At 47.0% G+C, this 17,634-nt stretch overlaps 1 protein-coding gene across 3 annotated transcripts in view; it reads right to left on the minus strand.

Moving 5' to 3' along the window:
- usp34 (ubiquitin specific peptidase 34) overlaps positions 1-17,634 on the minus strand; it is a 52,215-nt gene that overhangs the window by 17,272 nt on the left and 17,309 nt on the right. For all 3 annotated transcript variants that reach the window (XM_027178957.2, XM_027178955.2, XM_027178958.2), the window contains exons 5-46: positions 16,957-17,106; positions 16,712-16,779; positions 15,040-15,232; positions 14,708-14,769; positions 14,306-14,387; positions 14,113-14,205; positions 13,449-13,574; positions 13,173-13,302; positions 12,533-12,663; positions 11,378-12,177; positions 11,089-11,303; positions 10,643-10,758; positions 10,326-10,453; positions 9,797-9,886; positions 9,609-9,704; positions 9,389-9,471; positions 8,996-9,150; positions 8,765-8,878; positions 8,512-8,611; positions 7,654-7,813; positions 7,288-7,414; positions 6,966-7,113; positions 6,628-6,728; positions 6,290-6,508; positions 6,061-6,186; positions 5,846-5,968; positions 5,665-5,748; positions 5,332-5,418; positions 4,983-5,183; positions 4,810-4,892; positions 4,636-4,676; positions 4,388-4,512; positions 3,712-3,864; positions 3,411-3,571; positions 3,013-3,317; positions 2,050-2,213; positions 1,885-1,950; positions 1,639-1,785; positions 1,370-1,426; positions 1,086-1,163; positions 888-982; positions 458-630 (exon numbers count right to left, since the gene is read on the minus strand). In XM_027178957.2, coding sequence (XP_027034758.2) covers positions 458-630; positions 888-982; positions 1,086-1,163; positions 1,370-1,426; positions 1,639-1,785; positions 1,885-1,950; positions 2,050-2,213; positions 3,013-3,317; positions 3,411-3,571; positions 3,712-3,864; positions 4,388-4,512; positions 4,636-4,676; positions 4,810-4,892; positions 4,983-5,183; positions 5,332-5,418; positions 5,665-5,748; positions 5,846-5,968; positions 6,061-6,186; positions 6,290-6,508; positions 6,628-6,728; positions 6,966-7,113; positions 7,288-7,414; positions 7,654-7,813; positions 8,512-8,611; positions 8,765-8,878; positions 8,996-9,150; positions 9,389-9,471; positions 9,609-9,704; positions 9,797-9,886; positions 10,326-10,453; positions 10,643-10,758; positions 11,089-11,303; positions 11,378-12,177; positions 12,533-12,663; positions 13,173-13,302; positions 13,449-13,574; positions 14,113-14,205; positions 14,306-14,387; positions 14,708-14,769; positions 15,040-15,232; positions 16,712-16,779; positions 16,957-17,106 — 5,956 coding nt within the window. The remainder of the gene's footprint in view (positions 1-457; positions 631-887; positions 983-1,085; positions 1,164-1,369; positions 1,427-1,638; positions 1,786-1,884; positions 1,951-2,049; positions 2,214-3,012; positions 3,318-3,410; positions 3,572-3,711; positions 3,865-4,387; positions 4,513-4,635; positions 4,677-4,809; positions 4,893-4,982; positions 5,184-5,331; positions 5,419-5,664; positions 5,749-5,845; positions 5,969-6,060; positions 6,187-6,289; positions 6,509-6,627; positions 6,729-6,965; positions 7,114-7,287; positions 7,415-7,653; positions 7,814-8,511; positions 8,612-8,764; positions 8,879-8,995; positions 9,151-9,388; positions 9,472-9,608; positions 9,705-9,796; positions 9,887-10,325; positions 10,454-10,642; positions 10,759-11,088; positions 11,304-11,377; positions 12,178-12,532; positions 12,664-13,172; positions 13,303-13,448; positions 13,575-14,112; positions 14,206-14,305; positions 14,388-14,707; positions 14,770-15,039; positions 15,233-16,711; positions 16,780-16,956; positions 17,107-17,634) is intronic.

Consider the following 17,634-nt stretch of genomic DNA (forward strand, 5'->3'; position numbering starts at 1 on the left):
TTAATCCTGACCGAACACAAGGAACATGATCAAATCATCTGTACAGCAGCAACTTACACAAGGACTGTTAGGGGCGAGTGGAGGGGCGAGTGGAGGGGCGAGTGAGACACCAGTAAAGGGGCGAGTGGAGGGACGAGTGGAGAGACGAGTGAGACACCAGTAAACTGGCGAGTGGAGGGACGAGTGGAGAGACGAGTGAGACACCAGTAAACTGGCGAGTGGAGGGACGAGTGGAGAGACGAGTGAGACACCAGTAAACTGGCGAGTGGAGGGACAAGTGAGACACCAGTAAACTGGCGAGTGGAGGGACGAGTGAGACACCAGTAAAGGGGCGAGTGGAGGGACGAAAAAAGGTGCGAGTGAGACACCAGTAAAGGGGCGAGTAGAGAGACGAATAGAGGGGTGGGAGAAAGGGCAAGTAGAGAGAAGGGGTGAGTGGAGCACTAGTAAAACGTACCCTCTTTCCTGTCACCCTTGGCCATGAGGAAGTCTTCTGTGTAGGGCGTCATGTCGAGCCGAAGCGGGAAGGAGAAGTGCGTGTTCACCTTCTCCTTCATCATCGTCACCATGTTGAACGTGTAGCGCATGGTGTTGAAGCTCAGGATCCGGGGCAGCTTTTTAAAACACGCCCTGCAGATGACAACAAATAAATAAATAAACAAACAAACAAACAAACAAACAAACAAAGCCTACGTTTACGGTGATGAGTTACAGATCCTCACAAATGTTTTTCTTTAAAAGAGAGAGTAAAAGAGAGAGAGAGAGAGACAGACAGGGAGAAAGAGAGAGAGAGAGAGAAAGAGACAGACAGGGAGAGAGAGAGAGAGAAAAAGAGAGAGACAGACAGGGAGAGAGAGAGAGAGAGAGAGAGAGAGAGAGAGACGCACCGTTTCTCAGCACGGACTTTCTTCCCACACTGAGAACACGTGTACATGTTGTCCCCTTCTAGCGTGTCTTTAATGGTCACCTCATCCAGAGACTCCTACACACACACACACACACACACACACACACACACACACACAATGATGTGATAATGTAGGAAAAGCTTAGTGTAGAAAAGTGTGTATCTAGGAGTCACTCACGTAGATGTTCTTCATGTCAGCCACCTGACACCTGACAGTGTAGAACTCCTCTGCAGTCTGACTCACATGATCACAGTCCTACACACACACACACACACACACACACACACACAAACACAAACACACACACACACACACACGGAATACAACATTTTATAATTTTATAAAAATAAAAAAAAGTATAATAATGATGACAAACATTGCCAGTTATGTGGCTCATTGATGGTGTAGTAAAATTGTACTGATTATTTTTTGAGCTGATAATGTTCAGTGTTTTTACTGACCAGTGACACCACGTTGTTGGTGATGACGCCACCGAACAGCGTCTTGACCGTGTTTTTCTACAAGAGAGAAGACAGAAAGAACACACACTGATCACACTACATAAATCACAGCTCATCGGTGTGTTGGACTACGAGCTTCGCTGTTCCTCCATCTACTGCGCTGCAGATGGTCGTTATTGGTGAAAGGTCTCACAGAGTGGTAGAAAATAAACTTGTGTTAGCATCGGTTTGGCTAAAAGTAGCCCTTAACTTAACACACACACACTGACCAGGTCAGGAGACATCTCCTCGATCTTGGTGATGAGGTCTGTGAAGAACTCTGTCATGTCCTTCTGCTCTCCGGTGTTTAGAGGCTGCTTGTCCATGGTGTATGTTTTGCAGAAAGGCCGTGGGTTATACGCCTTCCTCTCGCTCTCCTACACACAAAACAAACAAAAACAAACCAAAAAACCCCAAATTGCTAAATCTGTGATGCAACACAGGGCAGTGAAGAGAAGGTTCTGTGAGGACTTTACCATGAGATACGTGAACATCTTCTGCAGCTCCAGTAGTGTTGTCTTATGCTTCATTTCCTCTGAGTACTGAGCACAGAGCAGGCAGAGGGAAGTGTGAACACGGTCAGTCATCTTTCTGCTTGTGTTTAGGTATTTAATATGAGAATGTTACGTGTGTGTGCTCACTTTGGCTGTAAACACCGCCTGCCTGGCCTCTGGGATCATGTACAGCTGCTGGATGGTTGACGCCAGGTAACACGTAGCACCCAGATTGGTCAAACCCACAAAGCGACATTCGGCTCGGACGTCGTCGTGAGGCCAGTAGTCCCACTTATACGGCGCGTGAGAAGCTGCCGAGTGACATGAAGAAGAAACATAAAAAGCAAGGAAACCTAAAACGTATAGAGATGCAGAAGAAAGAGGCTAATCTGAAGGGTAATGGGGGTAAATCTACAAGGGAAGCACAAGGGAAGCACAAGGTATAGCACAAGGTATAGTGGTCCTTCATCAAGTATGAGGTACGAGGGAACTCATGATGACAGAGACCCTGGTGGGATTACAACGCAAGGGGCCATAGGGTAACAAGGAGAAGGACCTTAGTTGGGTAATGAGTCGAGATACCTTTGTGGGGTAACAAGACTAAGGACCTTAGTTGGGTAATGAGTCGAGATACCTTGGTGGGGTAACAAGGCTAAGGACCTTAGTGGGGTAATAAGGAGAAGGACCTTAGTTGGATAATGAGTCAAGATACCTTGGTGGGGTAACAAGGAGAAGGACCTTAGTGGGGTAATGAGTCAAGATACCTTGGTGGGGTAACAAGGAGAAGGACCTTAGCTGGGTAACGAGTTAAGGGACCTTGTTGGGATAATGCGAGGGACCTTTGTGACCTTGGAGAAGTAACAAACTCAAAAGCCTTACTGGGGTAACAAGCTGAAGAAAATGATTAAGGTAAGAACACAAAGGACCTTATTGGGGTAATACAGTAAAGAACCTTATTGGTGTAACACAAGAGCCCTTGGAGGGGTAACAAGGAAAAAGGCCTTATTGTTGGGCTAAAGGAGGACCCTTGATCAGGTCACCATGTGAAAGTCTATAAATAAATAGCAAATATTTATAAATTAAGTGTGTGTGTGTGTGTGTGTGTGTTACCCTGCATGTGCTGAGCCATGACCCAGTTGTGCAGCAGCCTGTAGTTTTCCACAGAACCCTTGAGCATCTCAGTGAGCAGGTCGTAGGCGGCGGCGCGGGCCGCATGGCTCTTACACTTGGGCTGCAGGCGGTCGGTGAGGCTGGGCAGTAAGAAGAGCACGTCATGGACGTCACGCAGGAACTCCTGACCCTCACGTGAAAACTTAAACGCAGGCTTGTGCTTCAGCACACTGCTGGCCAAACGCAGCAGCCCTGTCAAACCGTCGTCCTCGGCGACCCCGTCCTGCTGATCCAGAATCTCACGGCTGAGGGTGAAGAGGGAACAAGAGGAAGGCCGATAAGCTGACGTAAAAAAAAAAAAAGTGTGACGGAAAAACAAAGACCGGTTGAGAAAATACCTGCGTATGCAGTCTGCAAGGTGTCGAGCGAGAGCGTCCAGGTCCAGCAGTGTGGTCTGACTGGCGTCTTTAACGTGGATGTTATCGATGAGCTTGCACAGCAGCCAAAAATATTCCTTACAGCCAGAGCGCAAAACTGCCTCCTCTTCATACTCCTCCACCTGCATGTGAACACACACACACACTTAAAGGGAACAATTATAACTCAATGGCCACTGGTGACACAGTATGTAAGGCTCTGTGTGTACGTGTGTGTGTGTGTGTGTGTGTGTGTGTGTGTGTGTGTGTGTGTGTCTCTCACTCTGAGCGGTTTGAGAGCCTGCGCATCCGGTAGGAATTTAAGCAGCGTTGACGCAGCCAGCAGCAGAAAGGATCTGTTAATGGACTCTCCTCCTTCCAGCCCAGACAGAGACAGTTTATACAGACCATTACACGCCTCGTGACGAACTGCCATCTGGGGGGAGAGAGAGAGAGAGTAAGAGAGAGAAAGAGACAGAGCAAAAGATAGAGAGAAAGAGAGGGTGAGAGATTAAGCAAGAGAGCGAGAAAGACAGAGAGAGAGACAATAATACTATGAATGAATGCACACACAGCCTCCATGTAAATGAGACAACGCAGATGGTTAAATGACTAAAATAACCAGTAAATAACCAGTAAATAAACAGTAAATAACCAGTAAATAAACAGTAAATAACCAGTAAATAACCAGTAAATAACCAGTAAATAACCAGTAAATAACCAGTAAATAAACAGTAGTTTGCGTGACATTGTGTGTGTCTCTCTCTCTGTTTAATTCGCCATCTTTCACCTCCTTTTTAATCTGTCTACCCCTCTCTTCATTTTTCCCCTCTGTCTGTCAAATTTTCTCTCCCTCCCCCTCTCTGATGTCTTTCCCTCTATCCCTCGTTCATTGGTCTGTCTTACACCCCCTCATATGTCCCTCCCTCCCTCCCATAAAAGTCCCTCCCTCATTGTACCTCTGGGATCAGCAGGGTGAGTTTTTTCAGCCAGTCGTGTAGATGGTCACTGTCAGCGAGGCTGGACTTCACCATAGAGCAGCAGTGCGCCCAACTCACCAACAACCACATGGAGTAGTGTGTAACTAAACACACACACACACACACACACACACACTCGGTTAAAAGTCTGACCCACGTGTTCATGCCCCATGAAACATCTCAGCCAATGATGGAACACTTATTTAACGACAGCTCGGCGTTCTCACCTTCATGACGAGATCGGTGGTCTGACTGTGCTTTTAATACTCTGAGGAACAGGAAAAGGAAATTATGTCATTTGGGTTTTTATGTGCAATCAGACAAACAGTGATTTACTGATTTCAGCAGGTAAGTGACAGCACACGTCCCCTCAGTGTGGCGCCTTTCTTTTTTTTTTTTACCTGTGTGCCAGGTTGTCGTAGGTATAGGCCACGTTGATGAGTCGCTGGATCATGCTGGTACCTTGGACGAGACTGAGGAACACCTAAACACACACACACACACACTATTGTAAGCATTATAATACCAATATATGACGTTATAAAGTGACTCAGCCTCTGTCACAGTGACGTACCTCAGTAAGCCGTGGTATGTGCAGACCTTTCCCATGTTCCCCTGCGCTCTTGCGAGACTTCCCCGGCCACGCCCTTTTGCGCTGAGTGTCCGTGAGCCCGGACCACGCAAAGACGTCATGGTACGCCAGGTCCAGGTCAGCGGGATCCACCGCAAACTGGCAGATCAGCTTTAGCAGACACGCCAAGCAGTCCAATAACCACTGAGAGAGAAAGAGAGAAAAAGAGAGAGAAAGAACAAGAGAGTGAGAGAGAGAGAAAGAGAGATAGAGAGAAAGAGAGAGTCACTGATTTGTGTTCAAATCAGTGTGTGTGCGTGTGCGTGTGCGCGAGTGATAGTGTGAGTCTCACCACTGTCCATGACTCTTGTTCCTTGGGCTCGAGAATTGCAGAGTTGAAAATCTCCAGCAGCAACTGAAGTCCTCCAGACGCCACAAACTATAAAGATGGAGAGTAACATACACACACACACACACACACACACACACACACACACACACACAAAAATAACTTTCTGCACGTCTATAGTTTCTGTTTTTACAGGTTTAAAGAGTAGCTTGAGTCATCTCAAATGTAAAAGATTGTGTGATTGTTAGTGTGTGTGTGTGAGATTGTGTGTGTGTGTGTGTGAGTAAGCGAGAGAGAGAGAGAGAGAGAGAGAGAGAGAGAGAGAGAGAGAGAGACCTTGCAGCTCCATGAGTTTTTGCTGTTTTCAATCTGGTCCTCACTCGAGTCATCCGAGTCTGGGTACAGGTCACTGTAACTACCCTGTAACACACACACAAACATGTAATAATCTGGAAATTGTAGTGTGCATGAGTGAAAGACGCGCGTGTGTACGTGTGTGTTGTGTGTGTGTGTGTACCGTAGACTCTCTGTGTATTCTGCGGTTGGGTTTTCCCAGAGCTTCGATGATTTCCAGAGCATACAACAGTTTATGAGCCGACTTGATCCTCAACAGATCCTTCCAGCAAAGGCCATCAGAACCCTAACACACACACACACACAGCTCAGTTATCAAGGAATCTTCTTAAACAAAACATCTGATGTAACAACGATCTGACAGGTCATGTGACCAACCGTGTCGTCCGAGATGTTCTGAAAGGCTTGGAGCATGTTGGGACACGTGGGCAGGAGCATGAGCAGCTCCCACACACGCCGGGAGAGATTCTCCGCATGCAGGTGCAGATCCTCACAGCGTACGCTCTAAACACGAGGGAGAGACGGAACACACATTAAACAACAGTTATTACTGACAGATATACAGAGAGAGTGTTTTATATATAGTGTGTGTGTATGTGCACGTTACTTGAGTGGTATGCTGTGTGCGCTCTGGCCGCTCGGGTCCAGGAGCTTTGAAGCAGGCGAGCATCTCCAGCAGGTCGAACAGTGTGGTGAGATGCGGCTCCTGCAGGAGCAGCAGCATGGGGATGTGTTCCTTCTGAGGAGGAGGTAAACAGGAGGCTGGGAGCTGTACACCCTCTCCCTTCCTCTCTCGCCGAGGAGCACCCAGAGACACAAACACCATCTAACACAGAGAGAGGAGGGGGGGGGGGGAGTGAGTGAGTGAGAGAGAGAGAGAGAGAGAGAGAGGCAGAGGGGGAGAGACAGAGAGAGAGACAGACTGTGTGGTGTGTGCATTTTTACCTGCATGTCCTTAAAGCCGAGCTCATGTAGTGTTTTCTCATCATAATCTGTGGTCAGCTCGTGACCTGATGAGATCATTCGTACTGGACCCATTAGACCACCTAAAACACACACACACACACACACACACACACAGGTAAGGTCTCCCTCCTGCAACTTGATGGTTGAACAATAAGACACACACCACTGTGATAAATTTCAGATGCTCACAAATACCACATACAATAATATAATATTTTACATGATTCAGAACTGTGTGTGCCGTATGTTGCCTCTGTCTGTGTGTGTGTCTGTGTGTGTGTGTGTGTGTGTGTGTGTGTGTGTGTGTACACGTGTACCTGGAAACTCCTGCTGTCTTGTGCTCTGGTTGAACTCCTGCAGTTGGGCCTGCTGGCTGATCTGGTCCTTCTGCAGATTCTCGTACCAGTGAGTCACCTCAGCTCTCAGATCAGCTACCTGATCACTCGGGTACATCTCTATTGTCATCTACACACACACACACACACACACACACACACACACACACACACACACACACACACACACACACACACAAACACGAGTTATCACTCTAGTAAATAAAATGTTAATGATACACACTTGGGCTCATCAGATCAACCAGATTCAGGATTGTGTGTGTGTGTGTGTGTGTGTGTCCACCTTGTCTGGCAGCCCAGCAGGTTGGCAGACGATGCGCAGGGGCAGGGACTGTTTATCACTGAGTGCTTTGAGGTGGCTGCTGATTCCAGCACCTTCGATCTGCCACTGTCGGAGGTGGTACGCAAACCTACACACACACACACACACACACACACACACACACACACACACACACACACACACACACACACACACACACACACACACACACAGATTAGTCCACAGATTACATTTCAGTATTATTTACTATGGAAAAGCAGACAAGTTGTTTTAATTCAGACACGTATACATTGGTACAGTGTGTGTGTGTGTGTGTGTGTGTGTGTGGGTGGGTGTGTGTGTGTGTGTGTGTGTGTGCGCACATACCTGCGTCTGAAGGCCTCGAGGTGTGTCTTGAGCATGAGCAGACCTCGCTCGATGATGGTCAGACTGGAGTGCGAGTCTTTCTCCAGGTTGGCTGATGCCATCATCAGACTCTCCATACACTTACTGATGAACTCCTGCTCCTTCTCCAGACCGGTCTTACCTGAAACACACACACAGACAAAGACACACACACACACACAGACAAAGACACACACACACACAGACAAAGACACACACACACACAGACAAAGACACACACACACACAGACAGACAAAGACACACACACACACACAGACAAAGACACACACACACACACAGACAAAGACACACACACACACACACAGACAAAGACACACACACACAGACAAAGACACACACACACAGACAAAGACACACACACACACACACACAGACAAAGACACACACACACACACACACAGACAAAGACACACACACACACACACAGACAAAGACACACACACACACACAGACAAAGACACACACACACACACAGACAAAGACACACACACACAGACAAAGACACACACACACAGACAAAGACACACACACACACACAGACAAAGACACACACACACACACAGACAAAGACACACACACACACACAGACAAAGACACACACACACACACAGACAAAGACACACACACACACACAGACAAAGACACACACACACACACAGACAAAGACACACACACACACAGACAAAGACACACACACACACAGACAAAGACACACACAGACAATAACCATAAATTCACATTTTGAAAACTGAGTGCTGTGTATATGAGCTGAGACTGACTGATATCTACACGCGCGAGTGTGTTGTGTTGTAACAAACCGTTGATATAGTAGGAGTTGATGTACTGGATGGCGGCTCGGCTGATGTCTGCAGACTGAGCTCTGAGAGCGATGCCCCATAACTGATCCATACCACACAACTACCAAAAGATGGAGAAAAACCCAGCAATAAAACAATTTATTTTTATCAAATAAATGTTCATACTCACTCAACACATCCTGACACCATCAGTGCGAGTGTAACGGTGCAGAAGAGTAGTGTGTTATGAGTGTGTGTGAGTGCTGGTGTGTACCTCGCAGTTGGAGTTACTGTCGTAGGCGCTGGTGGCCAGACGAGCCAAATTACAGAGGTGCTGGAAGAGATTGAGTCCCGTCATACTGATCGTCTCGGGCTTCAGCTGTGGCATCTAACACACACACACACACAAAGTTACACATAACTGCACCAATAATATCCAAACAACAATGAGAATGAGAATAAGAAATTGCTCTGTGGTGTGTGGTGGTGATGTGAGAGATCTCACCTTCTCCAGGAAGAGGTGTTTGTAGGTCTCCATGCCCATCGCATGCTGGTCTTTACTGCGCACCTGGTTGAGGAACCAGTGCAGGGCGTCGTCGTAACACTCCGAATCCTCCACCAGACAGTGCCACAGGATGTCCACCTGCTCTAAACTCAACCCTGACACACACACACACACAACACACAGATGTGATTAGGAAGACATTCAGGATTCAGCCTCATGTGAAGACACATCAAGGACAGATAATGTGAGATATGAAGCTGTGTGGATTCACATTCATATTATGTACCATGGATCACAGAAATGACTGGAGAACTAGATGATATCTGTGTCATATTCAGGGTGTGTGTGTGTGTGTGTGTGTGTGTGATGCTGTGGTGAGAGAGAGAGACTCACTGAAATGATCTGGAGAGCCGAGCGTGGAGAACACGCAGGTGAGGAACTGCAGACGCACCTGCACCTCCGCACTATGGCTGTACCTGCGACACACACACACACACACACACACACGCACACTTTTACAGACTATGCATTCTCTCCATCACGCGTCCACCTCTGCCTGATAATGTGGGCAGTGTGCGGTGTGGAAACTCAGCACTGCCTCTGTCATACTCACAGGGAGAACTTGTGCTGCTGTTCTCGTACTTCCTGGATGTAGTGCAGCAGGTCCTCGAAGAAGAGCTTCATCATGTAGAGTTCCTTCTCAGCCCACCTGCAACACACAGAATAGACCTTCATCCTCCTCATAGTCATCATCGCAACGGTCTACACAGTCCTGTCTTTAAAGAAACGGAATAAACTTACATGGTGATCCAGTGAGTGTCGTAGCTGGAGCCAAACTGCTGGAACGTTCCGAACAACTTTGGCAACAGACGAAGAGACACGACCACAGACCTGAGATGACACAAACCACGCAAAATCAGGAACGTTCTACACTACACGTGCTAATCTTACTGATTATACAGACTCTCACCAGACTAGCTTTCTGTTAGCATGTTAGCCTTTTCTGACTAGAACAGCTGGATTTGTTAGCAAGTTAGCCTTTTCTGACTAGAACAGCTAGATATCACGTTAGCCTTTTCTGACTAGAACAGATGAATTTCTGTTAGCAAGTTAGCCTTTTCTGACTAGAAAACAGGATTTCTGTTAGCAAGTTAGCATTTTCTGACTAGAACAGCTGGATTTCTGTTAGCAAGTTAGCCTTTTCTGACTAGAATAGCTAGATTTGTTAGCAAGTTAGCCTTTTCTGACTAGAAAACAGGATTTCTGTTAGCAAGTTAGCCTTTTCTGACTAGCACAGCTGGACTACTGTTAGCAAGTTAGCCTCCCTCACCTGTGGTGTGCGAGGTTCTCCAAACATCCCTCGATGAAGCGCATGCGGATTTGCCGATCAGTGAACCAACACACGAGGGAACACAGCAGCTTCTCCGCCTCGTTTATCAAACCCTCCGACAGGTGAATCTGATGATGGGACAAAAAAAAGTAAAATAAAATAAACAGAACATTTCCTATGATGAGTTTTTTTTTTTTTTTTTTTTTTTTTAACAGAAACAACCATCTGGATTTCCCTCAGTTAGCCATATTAGCTAACAGACTATCCTTCTAAATCTCTCACTGTTTACGATCCTAATCTCAGCCCCGGAGTCTCACCGCGTCCTCGTCCTGCACCAGGTCCCATAGGAGAGTGTTTCCTTTCTTACACACGTTGTCTAGATTGATGTCTGTCACCGCGTGGCCCGAATATTGGTGCTTATGAACAGCAGGACCTGAGGAGAATCAACACATCAGCTTTTTTATCCAGTGTGTTCAACAGTCATCTGTGTGTGTGTGTGCTAATGTACTATAGAAAGTTCCATAATGTTGATGGACACGTATATAATATATGTGTCATATGACATAAACTTGTAAATACGCAAATGAGATCAAAGTATATAGATAAGTATAAAAATATGTAAAAGTTCAGATAAGTAAATGTGTAAATACTCAAACACAACCGAGTACATATTAAAACATCCACAAAAGTACTCAGGAATTTAAATAAGACAGACATGACTTGTATCTTTAAGTTAACGGTGCGGTCGGTGTCGGGCACGTACCTTGCACCAGGTGCTCGTGGTAAATGGAAGCCAGATTGGGGAGGTGCTGCTGGAGGTGTGAGCTGAGCTCGGCATGAGAGTTAATCTGGACCAGCTCCTCTTCGCAGCCCGACTCCTCTCCGTCGAAATCTGCCATGTTCTTCTCCGACTTGGCACTGACCTGAGAACTGCTGCAACTCACGTCGTCTGCACTCAGCATTTCCTCCACCATGTGCCTGGATGGAGAAGATTACTTTGTGATACTTCACATTAAAAGTAATAGGCTCTGAGCGAGCAGTCCTGATCTTACCCTTCGTGATGATGGTGGTGGTGATGGTGGTGGTGGTGGTGGTGGTGATGCTGCGGGTTGATAAAGCGCCTGCAGTTGAACAGTTCGTTGCCCATGGCTTCAGAGAGGAAGTCGGTGGCACGGGTTAAACAGGGAGGCTCCTGGGTTATTGGCGTCCCGTGCGACGAGCCCATATCAGGCCCCATCCCCTGCTGTTGCTGAGAATTCTGGGATTGAGAAAGAGAGGCAGGTTCGATACGCTCTTCTGAGGATCCTTCTAAACATGCTGAGGAAGAGGAGCAAGTGTCCAGAATTCTCAAGGAGGAAGAGGATGACGAGGTCACCATGGCAGAGGTGGCTTCGGAGGAGAAGGACAAGGTTTTGGGTTTCTGAAGACTAGGACCGGCAGAACCCGGCACGACCGCTCCAGACATTCCAGGTCTTTCCGGAGGTCCCTGGACGTCTCTGAGAGCCTCGCCAGCCTTCCGTTTACGGACTTCTGACGTCAGGGCGTCTCGTGAATCTCGTGTTTCTTTCAGCTGGCTGTGCTCGGAAATCGGCGCCGGCCTGTCTTCTTCATCATCCTCGTCATCGTCTTCCTCGTCGTCCTCATCGTCATCCTCCTCCTCGTCCTCCTTTAAGGCTTCGCTGTCACCGATATCTGAGTGGAGCTCGCTGCCAGGGCTGCCTGCCGACTGGCTGGCTCGGCTCGACTCGGCCTCGTTGCTGGAGGCTTCGCTGCGGCCGCTGCTGCTCCCCGGCCCGCTGCTTCCCTCCTCGCCGCTGTTTGCCGTCTCGTCCGAACTGCCCTGCATCGACTCCTGCGCAGACACGATGACCCAGAGAACGACAATTCATTAAACTTCCAATTTATCAAACTTAAAGAAGTGTAAATGAAATATAAACAAAATCCAAGAAAATGAAGACTCAAGAAGAAATAAGGAGCCAAGAAAAGAGGACAATCTCTGGTTTAATCTCTGATCTTCAGAGGCTTTTTAGCAAGAATTACCAGCAGTTAAACCTTCGATCAATGTATTTAAATAATTTATTTCATGAACTCAAAATATACGATGGTCATGTGACGTTTGTTGTGGACTTGACATTTGTTACGACCATAAACAAATCCGTTATGTACCTGATGTACGGAATACTAATGTGTGAGTGTGTGTGAGAGACCTCAGTGTCCGAGAGCCTCTGCTGGCCACGTTTCCCGCTGCCCATGATCGGCTCGTCCATCTCCATGTCGCTGCCTCCGCTGTGATGAGTGTCACTGTTGTCGCTGCTCTCTGGGCTCGCCGCCGGGGACCCTGCAAAACAAATATAAGAGCTTTAGTTTTAATGACCCAGAAATCAAAATAAATTTTTGTCCGGCTTAAACATTCAACAAACAAAACGAATAAGACCTCGTCATTAAACGTAAAAATACAAAATTTATTTGTAATATAAGACTTGAGTGGGTTTAAAGGATTATTTAGCATTAAACTGCATATATTTATATCATTTACGGAATATATTTAAAAGGTATAATGTGCATAATAATGGCTGCCTCGGTGTTCTTTGCTGTCAGCGCAACTCATTTCTCAGAAACTGAATGACATATTAAATAAAATAAAGTTTTGGGAAACAAAACCTTACAAAATATTAATATAACATGCTGATGCACTGGAAATCGACTTCTGTCCAAATAAATCGGAGGATGAAATGATCCTGACTGAGAATAAGCAGAATATAGATGCATGTAATTTGCATGTGCGTGTGCACACACACACACACACACACACACACACACACACACACACACACACACACACACTACCTTTCTTGTTGCCCATGGGCAGGTTGGTGTTGAGTAGAGAAGCGAAGGAGCTCTGTTTGGAAAGCTGTGCCTTAGCCGCCAGAGCGTTGTTCCACAGAGCCTTGATCAACATGGACGCTAAGTACAGCGTCTACAACACACACACACACACACACACACACACACACACACACAGAGACAGAGCAGGTGTTTCAGTCAAGTCTCATCTTATCAGATCCAAGCATGTGTGTGTGTGTGTGTCTGTGTGTGTGTGTGTGTGTGCGTGCGCGCGCGCACCTGTTCAGTGTGTGCACTTGGATGAAGTCCAGATACCAGGTTGAGGACGTGTCTGAGAGGCACAGGGTCCAGGTTCTTGATGAGGGAAGGGAACAGGTCGTGGATGTAACGGCTGCAGTGTTTCAGCTGAGGACAAGACAAAGTTTTAATTCGAACCAAAACTAAATCAATGAATTTATGATCAGAAGGACGTTGGGTCAAATCCCAGAACTGTACATGGCTCTCAGGCAAGACTCTGTTTAAGCCCGGTATCCTGTCACTGCCTCAGGACTCGCTGCCTCAGAAAACCTGTTGGTTTGTTTTGTTTTATTATTTATTCACAACATTGGGGGGGGGGGGGGGGGGGGATTGTGAGAGGGAATTTAAATCAGGATATAAATTCAGGATCAACCTGCGATTTTTCCGAGAACGCGTTTTCATTCTGATGAGAATTAAACACCGCTCGAGATTCGCTAACATGCGTCAGAGCGCCTCATCCTTTATATCAGATATTTATCATACATTCCTTTTTCACATGTGCAGCTAAACCTTATCTTATCATCTTATGTAGCAGCCTGAGGTGTAGTGTGTATGGGGGCTGCATGAATATGACAGTGTGTGTGTGTGTGTGTGTGTGTGTGTGTGTGTGTGTGTGTGTGTGTGTGTGTGTGTGTGTGTGTAAAACCTGAGCAGCAGCCCAAATGCAGTCGACGTGCTGTGTGCTCAGTCTGCCCTCTGCAGCCAGGAAGTTCAGGATCACTTGGCACTGCTTAATAATCTACAACACACACACACACACACACACACACACACACAGTGACTAACGTCTTAAACCAGTACCAGATTACAGAGATCCAGGAATGAATTGAGACACCAACCTCAATGTGCAAATTTGGACCAAAAATGTGCTCGATCACATTGTTGTTGATGAGCCAGTCGGCGAGTTCCTTCGCTATCGACCTGGAGGAAGAATCACACACACACACACACACACACACACACACACACACACACACACACACACAGTTACTGTTTACCAATAACAGAAAAGCACATCAGCGCTGAAAAGAATGAGCGCCTGTATTCTGGTAAGATGTTCACATAAACCTCCTATTATTTTCACGTTAATCCTCACCAAAATGTAAATAAATAAATAGATAGATAGATAAATAAATAAACAAACAAACAAATAAATAAGTAGATAGATAGATAGATAGATAGATAGATAGATAGATAGATAGATAGATAGATAGATAGATAAAAAGAAAGAGTGTACTTACGTCTCCGTGTCAGACACCAGAGACTCGTTATTGCAGACGTCGTTAAAAGTGTGCAACTGATTCTGGAAAACAAGATGAGAGAGAGAAGGGAAAAAGAAAAGAAAAAAAAAAGGACATGATGTGTTAGGCAGAAACAAGAACAAGATGGGTTTGTAATAAACTGCAGCTAACACAGCAGAACCTCATGCTTTAATGCACCTGAAGTGTTTTGCTGTTTCTACGTTAATTATGTTATAACAGCTTTCCCTCACATGATCCAGTGGCTCATGGTACATAAGGGTGTGTGTGTGTATGTGTGTGTGTGTGTATATATGTGTGTGTGCGTCTCTCACCGTGATCTGGCTCAATCCAGCCAGTCTCATAGTGAGCGTAGGTGACATGAAGTACTTAAAGGCGAGGTCGAGGCTCTCCTTATCGAAGCACAGTGCGCTGTCCAGAGGCTCCTTTACCGTGCTCCACATCAGGTCAGCCATGTTCCTCGCCGCGCTCTGCCGCAGCTCCTGATCTGACAGCTTACACAGGTATCTACACACACACACACACACACACACACACACACACACACACACACACACACACACACACACAGCCAAATTAGAGGGAGAAAGTGAAGTGCTCCAGATCACGTACAGTACCAGGTAATACTGTCTGACTCATACACAATTATATCCGCTGTCATGTTATACAACACAATAGACACATTGGAGGGAAAATAAAAAAAATAAAAAAATAAAATAAAATATTTAAAACACTTCATTGCATATAAGAGGCTGACTGATGCAGGTGTGCACAATAATAAGCTGAACACAATGATATGTACTTCTCACACAGACACACACCCAATTCTTCAAAAACATGACCACGCAAACCCACCCTAAACATTTGGATTATGAAAAAAAATCAAAGAAAATAAATAAAAACAAAAACTTCTGAGTTTTGACACGGTCAAATAATTATTTGTTCTTCACTGGATGATCTAAAGAGCTGCTCAAATGCTGCCATGTCTTTTTCTGAGTCACGTGACCAGCGGCTCTGCACTTCCCGCCAGCCGTCTGGCTCCCTGAGGGTAATCTGAGGAGAATCACGGTGACTGTTGCCATGGTGATGGATGCTCTTCCTAGCAACCCAGCAGAGAGGCAGCAGAAAGAGAAACTTCCCCCCATCTGACTCAGCAAACAGATTACAGAACAATTAAAATTATAGGACTGAAAGAGGCAGAGGCCACGCCCCCTGCCCCGGGACTGAGGCCACGCCCCCTGCCCCGGGACTGAGGCCACGCCCCCTGCCCCGGGACTGAGGCCACGCCCCCTGCCCCGGGACTGAGGCCACGCCCCCTGCCCCGGGACTGAGGCCACGCCCCCTGCCCCGGGACTGAGGCCACGCCTCCTGCCCCGGGACTGAGGCCACGCCTCCTGCCCCGGGACTGAGGCCACGCCTCCTGCCCCGGGACTGAGGCCACGCCTCCTGCCCCGGGACTGAGGCCACGCCTCCTGCCCCGGGACTGAGGCCACGCCTCCTGCCCCGGGACTGAGGCCACGCCTCCTGCCCCGGGACTGAGGCCACGCCTCCTGCCCCGGGACTGAGGCCACGCCTCCTGCCCCGGGACTGAGGCCACGCCTCCTGCCCCGGGACTGAGGCCACGCCTCCTGCCCCGGGACTGAGGCCACGCCTCCTGCCCCGGGACTGAGGCCACGCCTCCTGCCCCGGGACTGAGGCAGAGGCCACGCCTCCTGCCCGGGACTGACAGCAAGAAAAAGATCTAGAAAAGATGCAGAGGCTCAGAGATTCAGCTAAAGCTCATTGGCCATAACTTCGCTGGGAATATAGCTCAGAGGTCACGCCTCCTACTCTACGACTAATACATAGAGGCCACACCTTCTTCTATATTACTAAGGATCAGAGGCCCCGCCTCCTTCTACATGACTAAGACTTAGAGGCCACACCTTTTTCATTGGGACCGATAAATTCTGAGAATTTTGCAACAAGTCATGTAAAGTGTCTCACCTGATGACGTGAGTGCGGAAGGGGATGATGTGCTGCATCACAGCCGGAATGTGCAACCATATCCTGATCTGCAACCCAAAGCAAATGATCATTTCTTACAATTAAATACTGTTTCATGGTTTTAAAATTAGTTTATAAACGGTTTATAAGGTTAGACTCTAGGTCCAGCAATAAAGGTAAATACCAGCGTGTGTGTGTGTAAACATGTGTGTGTAACGTGTGTATACACATGTGTATGTGCTTACGTTTGAGACAATGGTGATGAAGGCATGTGCGATGGGGAAGGGCAGCGTCTCAGGTGTCCCTGACTCGAAGCAGTCCTTCATCAGAGACAGACCATGTTTCCCACAGAACAAACAGACGTAGCGTAGCAGGTGCAAAGGAACCTCCACATCCTACAGCAAACACATACACAAGTGCACACACACACTTTAATGTCTGGACAAAGAAAAAGCCGGCCATATTAAACAGAGCAGATTACATCAGACTAACAGGATTTACTCTACTACATAAACAGTCCATTAGGCTTTGAAATATTCATTATGTGTGTTAATGGTCGAATCGGGTGCGAATTTAAATATGCTGCAGTTTACAAAAGAACTCGGAAACTCTGGGTTATGTAGCGGTGCAGCTTCAAGGATCTCCGATCTGTTGCCCAAAATGCCTCCGTAACAGTCCACAGGTCCAGGGCTTCTTACTCAGGTAAAATATCAATTCAGTGACCGTGGGGAGGAAAAACTCCCTGAGATGATATGAGGAAGAAACTGTGAGAAGAACCAGACTCAGAAGAGTCACCCAAATGATATACCACAGGTCCATCACATATTGCCCCTGTACCATATCATACCATAGGTCCATCACATATTGCCCTTGTAACACATCATACAACAGGTCCATCACTTATTGCCCCTGTAACACATCAT

Source organism: Tachysurus fulvidraco, chromosome 18 (genome assembly GCF_022655615.1).
Source record: "Tachysurus fulvidraco isolate hzauxx_2018 chromosome 18, HZAU_PFXX_2.0, whole genome shotgun sequence".
NCBI lineage: Eukaryota > Metazoa > Chordata > Actinopteri > Siluriformes > Bagridae > Tachysurus > Tachysurus fulvidraco.